A 19,308-nucleotide genomic window follows, 5' to 3' on the forward strand; every position below is an offset into this window, starting at 1 on the left:
GAGCCCCAATGCAAGTGGCAACCACTCACGGTCCCTGCCCTCAAAGTACTGTCCCTCATGCAGCAAAGGAGCCAAACGCTGAAGAAAGCCTCACCATACAAGGCCGACTGAGTTCTGTCTGTGCTTTAGTGAGGGACAGAGAATTCTGGCCTCTGGAATAGGGAGGGGGTTAGGTTAACTAGGAGAGGCTGGGTAATTCAGCCTCCAGGGAAATGGGGAGACCCCAGCTGCAGTTGTGAGATCTAACCACAAGGTGGAGCCTAAGCATCTCCTTGTGCCAGATTTCCCCCACCCTGTACTCAGCCAAGCCCAGAGCAGGAGGTTATCAAAGGATGGGAGGAGGGTGCCGGTGTCAACCACAAGGGAGGCAGGCCCAAGTTTTTTCTTTACATAAAAGTCCAAATGCAAACACACTTTTTGAAAAGAGGGAAAATCCTGAGCCTGGAGGAAGAGCAATATGCCAAATATGCCAATGGGGATGTATGTATGTTTGAACATATACACCTATGTGTCAATATATGTCCTGTGTTCCCATGTGGTATGTGTGTTTCCCATGAGTGTCTCTGTGCATGTTGCATGTCCCATGCATATCTCAGGCCTCCACATGTGTGCATGTGTTCCAGAGAAACCAGCACAGTCCACCTCCATGCCTGAGAGAATGAAGAGTCCCTTGGGCCTGAAAGAGAAGAGCAACAGAGGACCCTTAAGTCCCATAGGACCCTTAAATTTTTAGGAGTTCCCCAAATCAGCAGCAGACCATGGATTAACATCCCTCTCCCCAGTAGTCATAAGCAAAATCACTTCTTTCTCAGATGACTTTCTCGATTATACCTGGGTTCTAGCTACGCAGGGCCATGCTTGCAGGGAAGCTTCCTATAGGAATGCCCAACAGACGGAGGGGTTCATAAACTCATCCATGGATTCATTTATCATTTACTTAATATGCATTCACTGAGCACCTGACATGCATCAACCCCAGTGCAGGACACGTTTTCTCTTTCTCCTTTCATCTTGTGAAGTAGTTCACGAGGCAGGAAAGGAAAATTAGTTGCAGCTACAAAAAGCCTGGAATGCTGGTTAGAATGTTTAAGCTTCCCCATGAAGATGGGTCTTGGGGAGCCCCAGCAGAGTTTTCAGTAGGAAGGTTACATGGTCTAGTCACTGTTGTTGAATGAAATTGGAATTAGATCAGAAGAGATGTGGATGAAGGCAGGAGACCAGTTAGCAGGTTTGTGATGGCGGCAGTAGTTTGCAGACTATACTATGCTTGAATTTACCTTATATGGGCTTATTAAAACACAGATTGCCAGCCCCCCCCCCCAGATACTGATTCAGCAAATTTGGGGTGGGGTCCAAGACCTGGCACCTCTAACACATTCCTAGATGATGTAGGCGGTGCTGGTCCAGGGACAATGCTTTGAGAATTAGTGGTCTATGACAGTGGTCAGCAAACTGCAGCTCGTGAGCCACATGCGGCTCTTTGACCCCTTGAGTGTGGCTCTTCCACAAAATACCACATGCAGGCACGCATGTACAGTGCGATTGAAACTTTGTGGCCCATGTGCAGAAGTCGGTATTTTGTGGAAGAGCCACACTCAAGGGGCCAAAGAGCCGCATGTGGCTCGCGAGCCGCAGTTTGCCGACCACTGGTCTATGAGAAAGAATGTAGCTTAAGGTGCAGACAGAGGAGTGGAGAGATATGTTTAAAGGTTAGAAATGACAACATTCCATGAGGAGCAGCTTATGGGTGGGGGAGGTCAGAGTCAGAGTCTGGGATGACTCTATTTTTAATTTGAAGGTTGGTGGTGCCATTTATGGAAATACAGAACTCAGGAGGATAAAGAGGTAGGGGTTGCTGGTGGGGTGAAGGAGGTGTTGAGGTTCAGTTTTGGACTTGGCAAGTTTCAGATGGTGGCAACAAGATGTCTGGAGGAAGTATCCTACTGGCAATTGCATCTAAGGGTCTGGATTTCTAGTGAGAGAAACAGACTGGAGATAACAGAGCTGGGAGATAACAGCAGACAGGGAGGCCAGAATGGCTACCTGATAACAGCAGGTAGTCATTAAAGTTTTGAGAGGGGATGAACTGGCTCATGAAGATTGTAGATAGGAAGAAAAGGCAGAAGCTGCAATTCTGAGGATGAATAAGTGACACTAAGAATGAGGAAGAAAAGGGCAGAAATAGAAGACTGAGAAGTGGCCAGAAAAGAAGGGAAAATAAGGTTAAAAAAAAGGGGGGTTGTCTTAGCTGCAGGGAAGTAGAGTGAGGAAACCCAAGGAGGCCACTGGACAGACAGCTCATCCTGTCATTCTGGCCTCCCCACACCTGCTGGAGAAAGCAGGGGATCCCACAGCTGGGCACAGGCATGACAGCCTTGCCTCACTGGACTTCTCCCAAAGAGGTCTACCTACCTGCATGCCATGCATCAGCACACATACCCCTGTCCTGGAGCCTGACTTCTGAGGTCCTTTGCTAAAGTTGAGGGTGGTCTCACCACAGACTCACACACCCACATATATAGACACACATGCAAGCATACTCCTGACCGCTGATCTTTCCTGGGCACGAAGGCTGCAGAGGTGCCCAGTTCTGTTTCATCCTCCACTCTAGCTGGTGGTCCAACCTCTGAAAAGTTCTTAGTGGCGACTCTTTAGCTGTTATTAGCCTCCTCATACCCCACAGACCCCAAGGCTGAGATGACCCAGACCTGTACCTCCTGGGATACCCCTTTCAAGCCTCCTCCACCTACATTTCATGGGTTAATGGTGTCTCCTCTAGCTCCCCTTCTCCTCTAATCTATCTCAAATTTTTTACCTTTATGTTCTGTCTCCCACATCTAGTCCTCTCTGTCCTCCCCTACTTTATTGTTGTTTTTGAAGTTGCAGAAACTCAGATCAGAAAGGAAGAGGGATTTGCCCAGCATCACAGGTCAGTTGAAGTCAGGACTAAATTCTAGGCACCTGAGTATCAGACAACACAGACTAGGAATTCTGAGCACAGAGAGGCTAGAAGCGGGCTATCCCAGCTCTGGCACTTAACTAGCTGCTTGACCTTGGGCAAGCCAGTTCACCTCTCTGTGCCTCATTCTCCTCACCTGAGAATGGGGGTGATAAGGCTATCTATCTCATAGGGCTGTTGTGAGGGTTCAACAGCTCACTATTCATTAAGTACTTAGCACAGAGTCTGGCACTCTCTGTAATACATGTTTGCTGGGACAATTTCTGTTATACCCTGGTTTGAGCACCTTCTGGCTTTCAAAAAACATCTTCCTTCTGCCTTCTTAATTCTCATTCCCCGTAGCATTCCTCTCATTTCCTTTCTTTAATCTCTGTCCCAGTTTCTCTCAGGAGGGCAGGGTTGGGTTTTGGGAAAAAGAAAGACAGAGTGACCGCAGAGACTGGAACATGCTTGAGAGCTACCCAGTGTCTGCCATGGTAACACAGCCTGTGGGTGCTAGTGTAAGGATCACATACCATCCACACAGTGTCCCTTACACACAGATTCACTCAACAGGCCCACATTCAGCCAACCTAGGCCCTCCTCAGATGGAACTCATGCTTAACCCCAGTCCCAGGCAACTTGCTCTCTGTCTGGAGAGATCGTCTCCAGCTTACTCAGACGCTGGCTTGGTACTGGGAAGCCTCCTGGAGTAAGTGGGCACCCTCAGAGGCGCTTTGATCTGGAAACATTCAGAGAGATTGATGGCCCCTACACACACACACACACACGCACACACACGCATACACATGAGCCGGTGGGCTTGAGTCTACAGCTCACAAACTTCTTCCACATTCACGATCGCCCACCTCATTGTGGGCGAGGTGAGGTGGTTAGAGAAAAGGCGGATACCCATTTTACAGACAAGGAAGCTGAGGCTAAGGAACAGTGGTGCTTTGCTCCAAGGCAAAGAAGCAATAAAGCCCCTACGTCCCAGCCCTGAATCCATCTCTGCTTCACAGCAGCTGGGTGACCCGCGGGGATTGGGTTCACAAGGCTGTACTCACCCCATGGGGTCGCGCCGAAGCCACGCCTCCCCCGAGCCTTCGCTGGCGAGAAGGGAGAAAGCGGCCGCCGCGTGTCTCTTTAATGCGCGCCCCCGAGGCCCGGCGCGCCCCCGCCACTATAACTAGAGTGCATGGAGCAGGCTGCGCTCAGAGGGAGCAGGGCGGGCGCTGGGCACCCGCTGGCCGACTTTCCCAAGTGCGATCGGAGCCCGTTTGGCCCGCGTCCCGCCCCCATGGACTCGCCCGGGGTCGCCCACACTTGAGGACCCGACGCCCGCTGGGTTCCAGGTTGGGTTGACCTCCACTCCCGCCACCAAGTGAGCCCCTCGGGCTGTGCAGGCTCCCGTCCCGCGTCCCGCCCGCTGGCCGTCGGGCGAAGGCTCCGCCGCCGCCGCGCCTCGCACCCCAGCTACCTGCCCCATGCTGGTGCACACTTACTCCCCCATGGTGAGTAGTCGGGGCCCGGGGGCGCGGGGACAGCAGGAGGACTGAGTGCGGGACCTTCCGAACCCCCTTCCACAACGAAGTCTCAGCGGGAGAGGACCGCAGGGGTCCCGCCCGCCGAGGACGGTGAGCGCAGGTCTCCAAGGATAAACCTCGGCCCCCGGGAAGCGGGTAGAAGCGGGCCGGGCGGCCGCTGGACCCTTTCGAGCTGCCAGGAGGAGGGTCCTTCTGGACTGGACCCCTGTTGGCTGCGGGCGATCGCCTCACGCGCCCTTCTCCTTCTCCAGGAGCGCCCCGACGGGCTGGGCGCAGCGGCTGGAGGGGCCCGCCTGTCGTCCCTGCCTCCGGCGGCCTACGGCCCGGCACCCCCGCTCTGCCACACGCCCGCCGCGGCCGCGGCCGCCGACTTCCAGCCGCCCTACTTCCCGCCGCCCTACCCGCAGCCGCCCCTGCCCTACGGCCAGGCGCCCGACGCCACCGCCGCCTTTCCCCACCTGGCGGGCGACCCGTACGGCGGCCTGGCGCCCCTGGCACAGCCGCAGCCTCCACCGGCCGCCTGGACCGCGACCCGCGCCGCCACCCGCGCCCACAACGAGCCGCCGGGCCTGCTGGCGCCGCCCGCCCGCGCCCTGGGCCTGGACCCGCGCCGCGACTACGCCGCCGCGGTGCCCCGGCTCCTGCACAGCCTGGCCGACGGCGCGCACGGCCTGGCGGACGCGCCCCTCGGCCTCCCCGGGCTGGCGGCGCCGCCCGGCCTGGAGGACTTGCAGGTGAGGCCGGAATTGTCCAGGAAGGGCCAGATGGAGGGCCCTGGCTGGAGGGAAGGTGCCGAAAACGGGAAACCAACTTTCCCCCCAGCCTGCCGCTTCTCACCCATGACTCCTCGGATGCGTCCGGGTTCCTGGCTTAGACGCTGCCTGGCCCTTACGGCGGCGGGGAGCCTTTTTGCCGTGCCTGGGTGGCAGCAGCCCTCCGCCGAGTAAATGGGAAGGGGCTGGGCCGCTTCTCTCCCTCTCGGCTGGGCCACGTAGGGCATCTATGCCGAGTCGGTCCGCTGAGGCAGCCTGAGCCTGGAGCGAAGAGAGGCAGAGATTCAAAATTCCCTAAGGTTCAAAATTCCCTTACAGCACGGCACGGTGAGGTGCCCAGGGCCCAGATCGGCTGCACAGATGGTGCCGAGCCTCAGCGAATCCTGGCCCCACCCCAGGCGACCCGACCGTAGTGCACATTGTTGGCCGGAGCAGACAGGACGGGGACCAGGGACAGCGGGGGCTTGGGAAGCGAAAGGACACTAGGTCCACACGCACTCTTACCACCGCCTCTCCTATTTGCAGGTCATGGATGATTCGGGAGTGAGCCTCCTGGACCAGTCTGTGATCAAGAAAGGTAAGGAATGGCGTGCATCTGCCAGGGCAGAATCGGGCGAGATGGTGCAGGCCCTGGGCGCACAGAGCCATTTTCTCCCCCCTTGGAGCGTCACCGCCCCGCTTGGTGGCCACGGGGTACTCCTCGGCCCAGTAGAGGGGCAGTGGAGGCGGAGGGGGACCGGGGTGGGGGGCTGGCCAGAGCTTGGGCAACTGCACAGGTGGGTGAGTTGGCCCTAGAGCCTGCGGCCTGGGGTGAGTGGAGTCCATCAGCGCTCACCCAACTTGCCCGCCAGTTCAGCCTCACAGGGGCCTGGCCTCTCCCTACGGAGGGGAGGGCGCTTTTGCGGATCTGGAGTTAATTTGCAGAACGAGTTAAACCACTTCCCTGTTTCCTTAGAGGTGAGAATGGAGGTGCTGTTCCCACCTTACAGAGCCTTACCACTTGCTAGCCTGGCAAGGGCTTTCTGCCCCCTTCCTTCCTGCAGGGTCTTGGCGGGTGATGGGGAGTTTCGGGGAGGGGAGGCGGTGGTAAATCTTGCGTTTCCCTGGGGAATTTTCTCTCCAAGCGGGAGCCTTTTTGGCATTAAGGTTAGGGGAGCCGGTGTGTGCACGAAAGGGAGGGCCTGCCTGCTCCTGGGTGTCAGCGTGAGTTCAGGTCCTGTATGTCCCTTTCCTAGGTGTCTTTCTGGTATTTCTTGGTATATGTGTTTCTGTTGTTGAGTGTGTGGTGCATTTCTCTCATGTTGGTGTACATTTCCGTGTGTATGGGGGTTTCTATATGTGTATCAGGGTCTCCATTGTGTCCTGGAATTTGATCTTTAGTACTGAAGATCTCTAAGCTTGTGAGGGTCACTTCTGTGCATTGTGGGGGTGGGGGTGGGGGATGGACTAGAAAAAGACAGGGGTTTGAGACTTGCCCTCAAGTGGGTCTAGGGCTAGGCCTTGGGGGGGCCCTTTAGATTTGGGGCTGGTGGGGGGCAAGAATCTAGAGACTCAGACAAATCTGAGGTGGTGAATTCAAGCACGGGCTCTGTTTGCCCTCCACCTGTTCCCAGCAAAGGCTGGGAGTGGAGGTGGAAGTGGAGGTGGGGGTGGGGGGTGGACTTCGAGGAGCTACGACTGCGTTACCAGGGACTGAGAATTAGTTGGACTGCCTGAAGTGTGTGTGGGCAAGCTGAGGAGACAGACCTCCTGGTTTTGGGGCTGTGACCTGGAGCTGGGGTTTGGGAGGATTCTGGGAACCTGGCTGCCTGAATTCGGGACCTAGCTCTTTGGGGCGGGCACTGCGATGGCTTTGTTTTTTTGTTTGTTTTGTTTTGTTTTGTCTTGTTTTTTTTAAGCCCTTGGAAGGAAAAGCTCTGTCAACCCAGAGATATGATCATGGTCTTGGTGTCCAGTGCCATGGCTGAGGGGTTGGGAGACCTAAGGTGGGGGGGGGGGGGACTAGCCCCATGCATTTTGGGAACGGGCTTGGGGACCTCTGCTTGGGGAAGAGTAGAAAATCAGCCTGTTCTCTGTGTACTTTAAACCCCAATCCCCAGACCAGAGGAGGGTGGGAGGACTGGCTGTGAGGAGGGAGTTGGTTTCTCTCAAGGGACATGTTTCCATAAATCCCAGGCCCAAGGTGTGCGCCGGTCCCCAAAGGCAGTCCCAAGAACACGGTGAGTGTGGCCAGGACTGCCCAGAGTCCTGCTGTGCTGGCTGGGGCAGTGGGTGGGGTGGGTGGGGTAGGTGGGGAAGCAGATGTGAGTGGAGAGGCAGATGTGGTTGTCGGTGCCCTGCGGGTGTTGCGGGAACAGGTGCACACACCCACTGGACCGCAGTGGCAGCGGATCAGTGGCTGAATGAGCTGGGTAACCGGCGCCCTGGGCACCCCATCCTGGACATCAAAGCCCGGAGCACAAGGCCAGTGGGGTCAGGCTTTGCAAATACGGAGGCTGGTCCCTGGGGTCCGGACCTGGGGATGTGCTCTTTGGCTAAACAGTTGGTCCGGCTAGAGTTCTGCTTGCAGCGGGCAATTTTCGCCGGGGTTCTCCGCTGGCACTGAGGGACTCACTAGCTCCTTGAGGGCGGTGAATTAGCGCCCTGCCTCGCCCTCAGGCATTGGGAACCCCCGGGGAGTCCTGAAGTCGGCTGGCACCTGCCGGCAGCTGTGGGCACCTCGTTCCGACCCGGTCCTGCATTTATGGAAAATCAGTCTTGGCTAACTGAAGCATCGGATTCCTCCAGCATCTCCCGGCTACAGCAGGCGGGGCGACTGTAGGACGATTGGAGTTCTGGATGCGAAAGGGAGGCAGGCAGATCCGTCCTATCCCCAAAGCGACGCGATCTTCCTACCATGGGCTCCTGGGGGAGGAGAGCCTGGAAGCTGTCGGGGGCCCAGCCCTTGGTTGTAAAATCTTGAGTCTCCAGCACTTGTCCTGGAGGCCCCGGGAGGCAAGCCCCGCCCCCACACACCCTTCCAGGTGGGCAGCCCCTTAAAGCCACGGCGTGGGTTAGAGAATGGCAGGTGGGGTCCCAGCCGACCCCAGGGGAAGCGGGGAGCCCTCCATTTTCTGCCCACATTTTTTTCCTCCAGTTTTGCGACCTGTCCTAGGGGCACCGGGCACCGAGAGCAGGCGGGCCTGGAGAGGAAGACAGACCTGGACAGGACTGTTTTCTGGCTGAGAAAGGCAGTGAGAAGGCCTGTGCAGGTGGTGGTGGGAGCTCAGAAGGAGCAGCGAGGGCATGAGTTTGGGAGGCTTCCTGGAGGAGGCCCTAGGAAGTGGCTCCCTAGGCGCCCAATGGGTGTTTGTTGAATGAGTGATTGATGGGTTTTGAAGTCTGAGTGCACTGAAAGGCAGGGTGTAGAAAGGATCCTGCTGCTTTCACTGCACTAGGCACAGCGTGTGCGAAGGCCCTGTCTGTGGAAAAGCCAGACAGGTTATAAGGGCTAAAAATCTCCCTGAGTTTCACTTTATATAGTCAAAGTTGGAGGGGAGTGGTTTGGAGATGAGAACCTCATGAGATATTCCTCCTTCCCTCTGAGGAGAGTGGTTTGCTTCCTTGGGGGTGGGGAATCCCTCTCTGCTGGGCTCCATCTTCCAATCTCAGGGGGATCTCTGGGGCAAACCTGGGCTGATGTAAACAGTCACCTCCCCTCGGCTCCTCGTGGCTCTGGGGAAGGAAAGGGAGATGGCGAGGGTTTGGGCCTCCAAATGAAGATCCAAGCAGGGCCAGGCCTAGGGTGAGGTACTCACTCTGAGGCAAGATTTAGATACATAATATATTTTAATGCAATATTTTAAAATAAAAATAATGCCAAAAATCCATGATAAACAAAATATCAAAATTTTACTACGTAAAGACAGAGTCGGACCCTGCACTTGCACAACCCTGCTTCATTTGCCTCCCAGACAGGCCCCTGTCTGCCCCAAAGAGAGGCTGAAGAACCAGTGTCCATGCAGAGAGTTTGGACGCTATGTGAGGGCAGTGTAGAGCAGGGGAGTGAAGGGTAGGAGCTATATTTAAAAGAACCCCTCTGGCCCTAGCCCGTTTGGCTCAGTGGATAGAGCATCGACCTGTGGACTGAAGGGTCCCAAGTTCGATTCCAGCCAAGGGCTCATGCCTAGGTTGTGGGCTCGATCCCCAGTGTGGGGTGTGCAAAAGGCAGCTGATCAATGATTCTCTCTCATCATTGATGTTTCTATCTCTCCCTCTCCCTTCCTCTCTGAAATCAATAAAAATATGTAAAGTAAATAAATAAAAGAACCCCTCTCGCAGTTGGTGAGAAGGTAAACTTAACCAGCAGGCTCCACTGGGGGAGATGAAGAAAGGCAGGTGGGCTGGGAGGAGGGTCACTACCTCTCCTGTCTGCCTTCCTCCTGCTCTCCCTCCCCCTCAGGCTTTGGGCAGTGATACTCTAAGTGTGGTCTAAGGAACCACTGTGTCAGAATCCCTTGGGGGTACTTGTTAAAAAATGCAGACTTCTGGTATACCACCTCACATCTACTGAATGAGAGTCCCTGGAACTTGCATTTTTTACCCATTTATTGAAATAAAGCTTACATACCTAAAATTCATCCATTGTTAGACTGTATCAAGATGATTTTTTTTAGTAAATTTCTATTTGCATAGTCATAACTACATCCATTTTTTAAATCCTTACCTGAGGATATGTTTCATTGATTTTTTTTTTTTTTGAGAGAGAGAGAGCGAGAGAGAGAGAGAGAGAGAGAGAGGGAGAGAGACATCAATTAGTTACCTCCCATATGCACCCAACTGGGGGTCAAACCCAAAACCTAGGTGTGGGCCCTGACCCGGACTCCACCCGCCACCTTTTGGTGTGTGGGATGACACTACAAACAACTGAGCCAGCCAGCCAGGGCATACCCACATCCATTTTTAGACATTTCCAACACCCCCAAAATTCCTTTATTTGTGGTTAATCCCCATCCTCACCCCAAGCTTTAGGCAACCACTATCAGCTTTCTGTCTACAAATTTGCATGTTTTAGATATATTATATAAATGGAGTATATAAATATACAGACTTTTGCATCTAGCTTCTTTTACTTAGCATAATATTTTGAGGTTCATTCACACTGTAGCATGTATAAGTACTTCTTTTTTCAAAATTGCTGAGCAAGTATTCGATTGCATGGATGCAACACATTTTGTTTATTCATTCATCAGTTGATTACTTGGTGTTTTCGCTTTTTGGCTATGTTGAATAATGCTGCTATAGTCATTCACATACATGTCTTTCTTGTGGATATACGTTTTCATTGCTTTTAGCTAAATTCCTAAAAGTGGAAATGCTGGATTGTATGGTAAATTTGTGTTTAAATTTTTGTTGTTGTTAATCCTCACCTGAGGGTATTTTTCCATTGATTTTTAGGGAGAGTGGAAGAGAAAGGGAAAGACAGAGAGAAGTATCAATGTGAGAGAAACACATCAATTGGTTGCCTCCCACATGAGTCCTGACCGGGGCTGAGCATCGAACCTGCAACCCAGGCACGTGCCCTTGACTGGGAATCGAACCCACGAAACTTTGGTGCACAGGCTGACACTCTAACCCAGCCGTGGGCAAACTACGGCCCGCGGGCCGGATCTGGCCTGTTTGAAATGAATAAAACTAAAAAAAAAAAAGACCGTACCCTTTTATGTAATGATGTTTACTTTGAATTTATATTAGTTTACACAAACACTCCATCCATGCTTTTGTTCCGGCCCTCTGGTCCAGTTTAAGAACCCATTGTGGCCCTCGAGTCAAAAAGTTTGCCCACCTCTGCTCTAACCACTTACCCACACTGGCCAGGGCAGTTCGTGTTTAATTATTTTAAAATATATTTTATTTATTTTTTACAGAGAGGAAGGGAGAGGGATAGAGAGTTAGAAACATCGATGAGAGAGAAACATCGATCAGCTGCCTCCTGCACACCTCACTGGGGATGTGCCCGCAACCAAGGTACATGCCCTTGACTGGAATCGAACCTGGGACCCTTCAGTCCGCAGGCCGACGCTCTATCCCCTGAGCCAAACCGGCTAGGGCTGTGTTTAATTTTTTAAGAAAATGTCAAGCTGTTTTCTAAAGTGGCTGTTCTATTTTACATTCCCACTAGCAATGCAAGGGTTCCAGTTGCTCCACATTCTCACCTACACTTGATATTGTCTATTGTTTTCATTATAGCCATCCTAGTAGTATCTCAGTATAGTTTTAATTTGCATTTCCTCAGTGATTAATGACGTTGAGCACTTTTTCATGTTTAAAAATACAGAGATTTCTCATAGAAATCCAGAGTCCTGATCTCACCAGCAAAAACAAACAAATAAGCAAACCAGGATCTCCGGCAATGTCGGTATGTCCAGCATGGTGAGAGACAAGTGGCAGCTTTGCACAGGGCAGCGCCAGTCACCAGTCACCCACATCTCGCTGACATAGGTTACCTATTGTGCTTCCCCTTTGAAGCCTAGAGCTGTGCTATCTACTGTGGGAGCTGCTAGCCACATGGGGCTAGTGGGCACTTGAAATGTGGCTAGTCTGCATTAAGATAGGTCGTAAGGGTAAAATATGCATTGAATTTTGAAGACTAAGTATAAGAAAAGAATGTTTAGTAGCCCAGTAGTAATTTTTAACATATTGATTATGTTTCAATGATAATATATTTGATATAGTGGGGTAAATAAAATATATTAACCTTGCAAGTTTCTTTTTACTTTTTATTTATTATTTATTTATTTATTTTTAATATATTTTATTGATCTTTTACAGAGAGGAAGGGAGAGAGATAGAGAGTTAGAAACATCGATGAGAGAGAAACATCGATCAGCTGCCTCCTGCACATCTCCTACTGGGGATGTGCCCGCAACCCAGGTACATGCCCTTGACCGGAATCGAACCTGGGACTTCTCAGTCCGCAGGCCGACACTCTATCCACTGAGCCAAACCGGTTTCGGCTCTTTTTACTTTTTAAAATGGGGCTCTGAGAAACTGTAAATTTACATACATGGCTCACAGTATACTTCTGTTGGTCAGTGTGGGTCAAGAGGCTAAAGGGTAAGCCGGGGATCAGGCAAGAGGGGTAGGCATGGCCAGGCTATAAAGGAAGGTGAAGTAGGGTATGATGATGGTTAGGATGTGAGCTCTGGAGTCCATGCTCAGAGGCTGTGCTCCTGATTGCTGTGCCCAACTGAGTTTTTTCATTTTAAAATGGGGATGGATAATGGCATCCACTCCCCAGAGCTGTTCATGTAAAGCACTGGGTATAGAGTCGGTACTTCCTAAAGGACAGGGGACATCATTTTGCCCAGCTATGGAGCTGGACTTTGTCTCTCAGGGCACTGACTGGACACTGACCAGTTTTAGGCTAGAGAGTGATGTGTGTTTAAGAAAGTTCCCTCTGCAGCAGGGCAGGGAGACCAGAGCAGGGATTGTGCTGAAATTCAGGCAGGAAGTGAGTGTCTGTGCATACATGGAGAAGGGGCAACATTCAGGGCACGCGGAGAAATGAAAACCTAGGACATGGTGATGGATGGGATGTGGTGGGAGAGGCATCACTGAGTGTGAAAGGCATCACTGAGGTTTCTGGCTGGGGGACAGGGGAAGGGGGAAATGCACACCCAGAGAGGGAAAAGCTGGAGGGGCTCTGCCAGGCTCGGTCCTGGTCATCCTCGTTTGCCTCTGCATTCCCAAGGCCCAGCACAGCTCCTGGCACACAGACACTCAGCAAATACTTGCCGTATGGCTGGAGGGCTAAGAGTGTTGTCTTTGAGACCACAGTCCAGGGCTTGCTGCTGGTTCTAAGTCTACCAGCGGTGTGAGCTCAGGCACACTACTTCACCTCTGTGGGCTTCAGTTTTCTCATCTGCAAAATGGGAATAATAAATGTAGCCGCCTTGTGAGTTCTGAGGATTCAGTGAGGTTGTTTGTGTAAGCTCATAGCATAGTGAGTGCTCAGTAGCTGTTGGCCCCAGACTCCCCACATGGCCGCCCCGCCCCCCCAACACACACATAAGACATCCTTTTTTTTTTTTTTTTTTTAACACCAAGGCTCTCACTTCCTTGAAAGAAGCTAAGCCTCAGGGGAAATATGTGTCTCAAGTGTTCTCTCTTCCCTCTGAAGCTGAGCAGGAAGATGGAGGTTAGACTGCAGGAAGAACTTTCTTTTAGAGGCAAGGATGTCCAAGTGGGTTTTAGAAAATCAACTTCTCAGATTCCCTTCTCTGCCCTTTGTAGCTGTTGGGAGATAATTAAATAGCATTTGGGGGAGGGGGCCAGAGGGTGTTTCTTTCTTCCTGGTCTCCTTGAGCATCCCAGAATGACTTGGCAGGAAGGGGCCAGGGCTGGAGGCCTAATGGGGCTGTAACCTTCCTGTCCTCTCACTACTTTAGGGGAGGTGAAGACATAGGATCACAAGTGGGCGGGGGTGGGGGGTTGGGGGCTCCTTGTGATTGCCCAGATCTGGCTGGGCCCTGCCACAGTGACCCAGGAATCCTGCCTGCAGCTCAGACCCCATCTCCTCATCTCCAACTCCCTCTCTGTTCACACATGCCAAAACCCCAAGAGTCTGCTGGGGCTGTTTGAGTTTTAACAGGGCACCAGCCTGGCTTGGTGAAGGGAACACAGGTTCAAGAACCAGACAGCTCTAGGTCCAGTTTTACCACCCATTAGTTGAGTGTACCTGGGTGAGTCACATTAACGTCAATGTGCCTTGGTTTCTTCCTTGGTAAAGCAGGGATCATAGAACCTTCCTCTGAAAGATACTGGGACATTTAACTGTGCCTGTGTGCACAGCATGTAGCATGGTGCCCAGCTCAGAGTGGGTGCTCCATCAAAGTGCTCCCTCCACAGCTGCTAGTGTCCTGAAGTCCCTGGCTCAGTGTTGTCTTTCTCCTTTGCTCTTGCTTCTGCTCCACAGTCCCCATCCCCTCCAAAGCCAGCAGCCTCTCGGCCCTCTCACTGGCCAGAGACAGCCTGGTTGGCGGCATCACGAACCCCAGTGAGGTCTTCTGCTCCGTGCCAGGCCGGCTGTCACTGCTCAGCTCGACATCCAAGTACAAGGTGACAGTGGGGGAGGTCCAGCGGCGACTCTCGCCTCCCGAGTGCCTCAACGCCTCACTCCTGGGTGGTGTCCTTCGCAGGTAGGAAGGCCAACCCACAGCTCCCTGCACAGTGTTTGGGCCAAAATCCGTGGCCATCTCAGACCTCCTCAGGGGATCAAGGAGGGTCCAGCCTCACCCCAAGCCACAGGGCCACCTATGCCTCAGTCTCCCGGAGGGGAGGTCCAGGTCCCCAGCAGCAACTACAGGTCTGAGGCCTTGAGGGTGGGGTGTGGAGGAAGAAGCCTGGGCATAGAGGAGGGTTGGAGGACCCACCCGTCTTGGGCAGATGGACAAGGCTGGGTCCTGGAAGAAGAGTGCCCTTTTCACCCCCTCCTCCAGAAAAGGGACCCCCCAGGACCCAAAGCCCATCCCCTGTGGAGCAAAGGCCTCTCTGGTGTGTGCGTTTTGGGGTCCATAGTTATCTTCTAGTTGTGTGTCTGTCTCCCTTTGTGCATATCTTTGTGCCTACATAGGGCTGAGTCTTGGTGTGCCTAAGGATGGTGTGTGCATGCACGAGTGCATGTTTGTGTGTGTGTGGTATAGGGGGTGGCTAGGAAGATGTGTTCCATGAATGCGAGTTTCCTGTGTTACTTTCAGTGGGATGTGTTGGATGGAGTGTGTCCTACCCTGTGTGTATGGGATCACATGTACATCTGGAGCTAGACATGTGCATGTACCTCTGTGTGGGGGCTGCATTTGTGCAGGTATGGGAGTATCTCCTTATTCCTGGTCTCTTCGAGCAGCCCAGAGGGACTCGTGTGAATGTGTGAGTGTCTGTACATGTCCTTGAGATCCTGACTTCGTGTGAACATTTGTCTCTGTGCCCCTATGTGTGCCTGGTGTCTGAGTCTCTCTCTGTGTGTCTGTCTCTATTGGGGTGTGTTTATTCTTGGCCCTCAGTGTGCGCTCATCTGTGTATGTATCTATATGTATCTGTGCATGTCTGCTTGTCCCAGTGTATCTGTATAAAGGTCTATGTGTCCCTGGGTAGCTGTGTATGGCCTGGCTGGCGTGCGAAGGTGGGAAAAAGGCCTATCTTGCCACACCCTGGGCTATCCTGCTATTGAGAGGGTTAGGGAGAAATGAGGGGCTCCTGGAGCTAGGACCCCTACCCTCCATCTTGGCTACAAAGCCAGTGAGGTTAGAAAGAGGTTGGGGCCAGACTGAAAGAGGCCCCCGACAGTCCCCAGGGCCAGACCCAAGCCTCAGCAGGGGTTGGTGGAAGCAGCAAGGTCACTTAGCCTGCATCCTTCTCTCTTGTCTTCATAGTGTGTGTCTGTCTCTCTTTGTGCACGTGAAGGGCCAAGTCCAAGAATGGAGGCCGGTGCCTGCGGGAACGGCTGGAGAAGATTGGGCTCAACTTGCCAGCTGGCCGACGCAAGGCCGCCAACGTGACGCTACTCACTTCACTGGTGGAGGGTGAGTGAGGCCTGAGGGTGGGCGCTGGGGCACGAGGGGACCTGTGTCATCCAGTGTGACTGTGACAGTCTCCAATGCAGGAAGGTGTGTTTAGTCACATGTTTGTTCTCTGTCATGTATGAGGAAGTGCTGTGTATCATATGTATGTACAGCCTGTGTGTGTGTGTGTGTGTGTGTGTTCACGTGCCCATGCAATCAATAGAGAGCATGTGTGTGTATGGTGGGGAGAAGTGGCCAGCGACTGGATGAGGGAAAGGGATAAGGGGGTTAGAGTACTTTCCCTGGAGGTTGGTGCCTCTGGGTGTGATTACATAGAGCTCAAGCTTTGGGATACAGGGTGGGCTCAGCTCCCATCCCTGAACTCAGAGCCCATCCCTGGTGGCCCCAAAGGATGGCAATGGGATTGCTGGAGTGGGAAATTAGAGGAAGGTATCTATAGAAGCAAGATGGGGTAGGATGGGCCCTGGCCAGGGGTCAAGGTTCAAGGTGGTGCTCCAGTCTCAGAGGTACACCTGGCTGTAGTGAGAGCTCACCTCTTTGCCTCTCCTCCTCCCAGGAGAGGCCATACACCTGGCCCGAGACTTCAGCTACATCTGTGAGACCGAGTTCCCAGCCAAGGCAGCTGCCGAGTACCTGTGCCGACAGCATGCTGACCCTGGGGAACTGCACAGCCGCAAGAACATGCTGCTGGCCGCCAAGTGAGTGAGGGTGCAGTGTGGACACTTTTGGACACTATGCGCAGGCTGTCGTGGGTGCCATGAACAGGCACATGTAGGTGCAATGCACAGACCCCACGCCTGGGCACGAGTGGCACCACACACAGTACACCGACACTCAATGCTGTGCATGCTACATGGACATATATGAATATATCTGGGTTCTGTGAATCAGCAAAAATGGTGTCATAGATAGGCTTACATAGTCTGTGCCCCATGACACCACCAGCCCTAGTCCCATCACGGCTCTGAGGTTCCATGGTCTTGCTCCCTCTGCTTGAGCCTTACCCATCAGCCCTTCTGTTCCAGTGATTTCCATGAGGGCACCCATGCCCACCCAGGCGCCAGGTTGATCACCCCTTGTCCTTACTTTACATTTAACCTCTCTGCAACTCTCGTTGTTACCTCCCTCACCACCCTTCACATGCTGCCACCTCAACTCTAGTCTTCTAATCTCTTTCCTGGATCTTCACTCCAGCACCCCATTATTCCTTCAGATTCCCTGCACATGCATTGCCCCCCTGCCCAAGAACCTTCAATAGCTCCCACTGCTACTGCACTGATTTTCAAACTAGGTTCTGTGGGGATGCTTCGGGGTCTGTTTAATGAACTTCTAGTCCATTAAGGTTTAGTTTTTAGAAAGAATCCCAGTGCAAGAAGAGACAGAGTGAGACATAGAGAGGAAAGGAATAAAAAAATTTGAAAACCACCAATCCATTGGGTAAAGTCCAGACTCCTTTGAGGACCCCACAATCCAGCCCAAATAAACCCTACCCACACCAATTGATCTCTCCTGCTCTCCCATCCTTGGGCTTGCTCTCCTGCTTAGAACACCAGCTAGTACCCCCACCTAATGCAGTCTTTCAAATGGCAACTCTACCCTCCCCTCTTTGAGGCTTCCTCAAGTCCCCTAAGCAGAAATGGAATCACAGACTCAAGGGACTTCCATGACTCATGAGACCGTTGAGACTGCTCATATTGTAGCTGAAGAAACACATCTAGGGCAGGGCTCACCTCACCCATTAACCAGCCAACTTATTCAACACTACTAGGTCCCACTCATGTCTAAGATGCTGACTGGGTTCCATGGTGACACAAAGGTGAGACAGGGGTGATTCTTCTGCCTGAGCCACACACCACAAGATGCACAAAGAAACAAATAATGTCTGCAAACTAGAGCTGGATTCGAATCCCAGCTTAGCCACTTGGGCAGGTCATCTAACCTAGTGGTCACCAACCGGTGGTCCGTGGTCTGGGGGGTCCAAAAGGTTGGCGACCGCTGATCTAACCCATTTGAAACCAGTTTCCTCATCATATGATGTGATAATAATAAGAGTATAGATTTGTTGTGAGGACTAAGTGAGATGATACACTTGGCACAGCATCTATGGTAGGCCTCAATTCATGTTCACTATGAGCTATTATTTCAGTTATTCAAGGCAGATTCTAGATTGTTCCTTAATAATTTCTAAGCTCTGTGAGGCACTGGTATTTGGAGTGGGGGTAGGATTGGGAGAGTGGATCAAGGAAAGTTTCCTGGATAAGGTGGTAGAGCTAGACTTTGAATATGGGCAGGATGTCCACAAGAAGAAGGATCCTAGGGTATTGGCATGTGCTGTTCACTAGCTGTGAGACAAATCAGTTAATGTCTCTGAACCTTAGTTTCCTTTTCTGTAAAATGGGTATGATCATCATTTGCAGACTATTGGCAGGGTCAACAATCATAAATATAATATAAATAAAGTACCCAGAATATGGTAGGTCCTTCTCTGGGCTCAGACCTCTGACCTCTAACCTCTGACCCTTTTTTCCTCACCAGGCAGATCTGTAAGGAGTTTGCAGACCTGATGGCTCAGGACCGCTCGCCACTGGGCAATAGCCGCCCTGCTCTCATCCTGGAGCCCGGAGTGCAGAGTTGCCTGACACACTTTAGCCTCATCACCCACGGTTTTGGTGGGCCAGCCATCTGTGCTGCCCTCACCGCCTTCCAGAACTACTTGCTGGAGTCACTCAAGGGGCTGGACAAGATGTTTTTAAGCACTGCGGGCAGTGGGCATGGCGACACTAAAGCTTCAGAGAAGGATGCCAAGCATCGGAAATAACCGCTTCCCAGGCCCCATCCCTAAGGGGCTCCCAAGGCCTGAAATAAGGTCTTAGCTCCTAGGGGTGGGCCTGAAAGGATTAAAAGGAGGGGTTAGAGTAAGGCCAGAAAGAGAGCATTCATCCAGAGACCCCCGAGTTAGGGACCTGGGCTGGAAAAGGTGGGGATGGCCTGTCTGTGGTGGTTTGATAAGGGCCCTGTTGTTTGCAATTTTCTGACCCTGGATTGCTAAGTGCTTGAACAGGAAATTGGCATGGTTCTTGGGGCTGAGCCCTCCCCGTTAGGGTGCTTGGGCAGTGGTGGGTACTCTTAGGGTCCAAGGCCTTGCTGTTTTTACTGATGGCAGGAGGAAAACTGTTGACAAACCAGAGGTGCTACTGAGGAGTTGGCACCCTTCATCCCAGAATCTTGACCCTCAAAGAAAAGGGGTCCTGGCAGGAAAACTCCAATGGGTACTTTGGACTCCTCCCACTCTTGGAAAGAAGTGGGCAGGAACAAAGAAGACAAAGCACAAATTGTATAACTTGAATCCAGGCTGCACTTCACAGCCCTGTCATTGTCTGCCCTATTTATTTGTGTGTTGTAATTAAATTTGAAAGTTTTAAAATGTCCAGCACAACTGATTTATCCCAAGTTGAAGATTCGTTTCACTATTTTCTGCTCATGCTCCAAGA

General features: G+C 52.4%; 1 protein-coding gene across 2 annotated transcripts; it reads left to right on the forward strand.

Moving 5' to 3' along the window:
* Positions 1 to 4,169: 4,169 nt before the first annotated feature.
* On the forward strand, positions 4,170 to 19,245 carry TFAP2E (transcription factor AP-2 epsilon). 2 transcript variants are annotated; one of them, XM_036351681.1, is made up of 7 exons: positions 4,170 to 4,452; positions 4,737 to 5,219; positions 5,784 to 5,835; positions 14,215 to 14,437; positions 15,699 to 15,817; positions 16,374 to 16,515; positions 18,353 to 19,245. In XM_036351681.1, exons 1-7 carry the CDS (start codon positions 4,426 to 4,428, stop codon positions 18,633 to 18,635), a joined length of 1,329 nt encoding a protein of 442 aa, XP_036207574.1. In that variant the 5' UTR covers positions 4,170 to 4,425; the 3' UTR covers positions 18,636 to 19,245. The 2 variants fall into 2 exon arrangements, with proteins under 2 accessions (XP_036207574.1, XP_036207575.1); XM_036351682.1 differs by having other exon boundaries at positions 18,357 to 18,522.
* Positions 19,246 to 19,308: the final 63 nt, after the last annotated feature.

Source organism: Myotis myotis, unplaced genomic scaffold (assembly GCF_014108235.1).
Source record: "Myotis myotis isolate mMyoMyo1 unplaced genomic scaffold, mMyoMyo1.p scaffold_m19_p_2, whole genome shotgun sequence".
In the NCBI taxonomy this organism is placed as follows: domain Eukaryota; kingdom Metazoa; phylum Chordata; class Mammalia; order Chiroptera; family Vespertilionidae; genus Myotis; species Myotis myotis.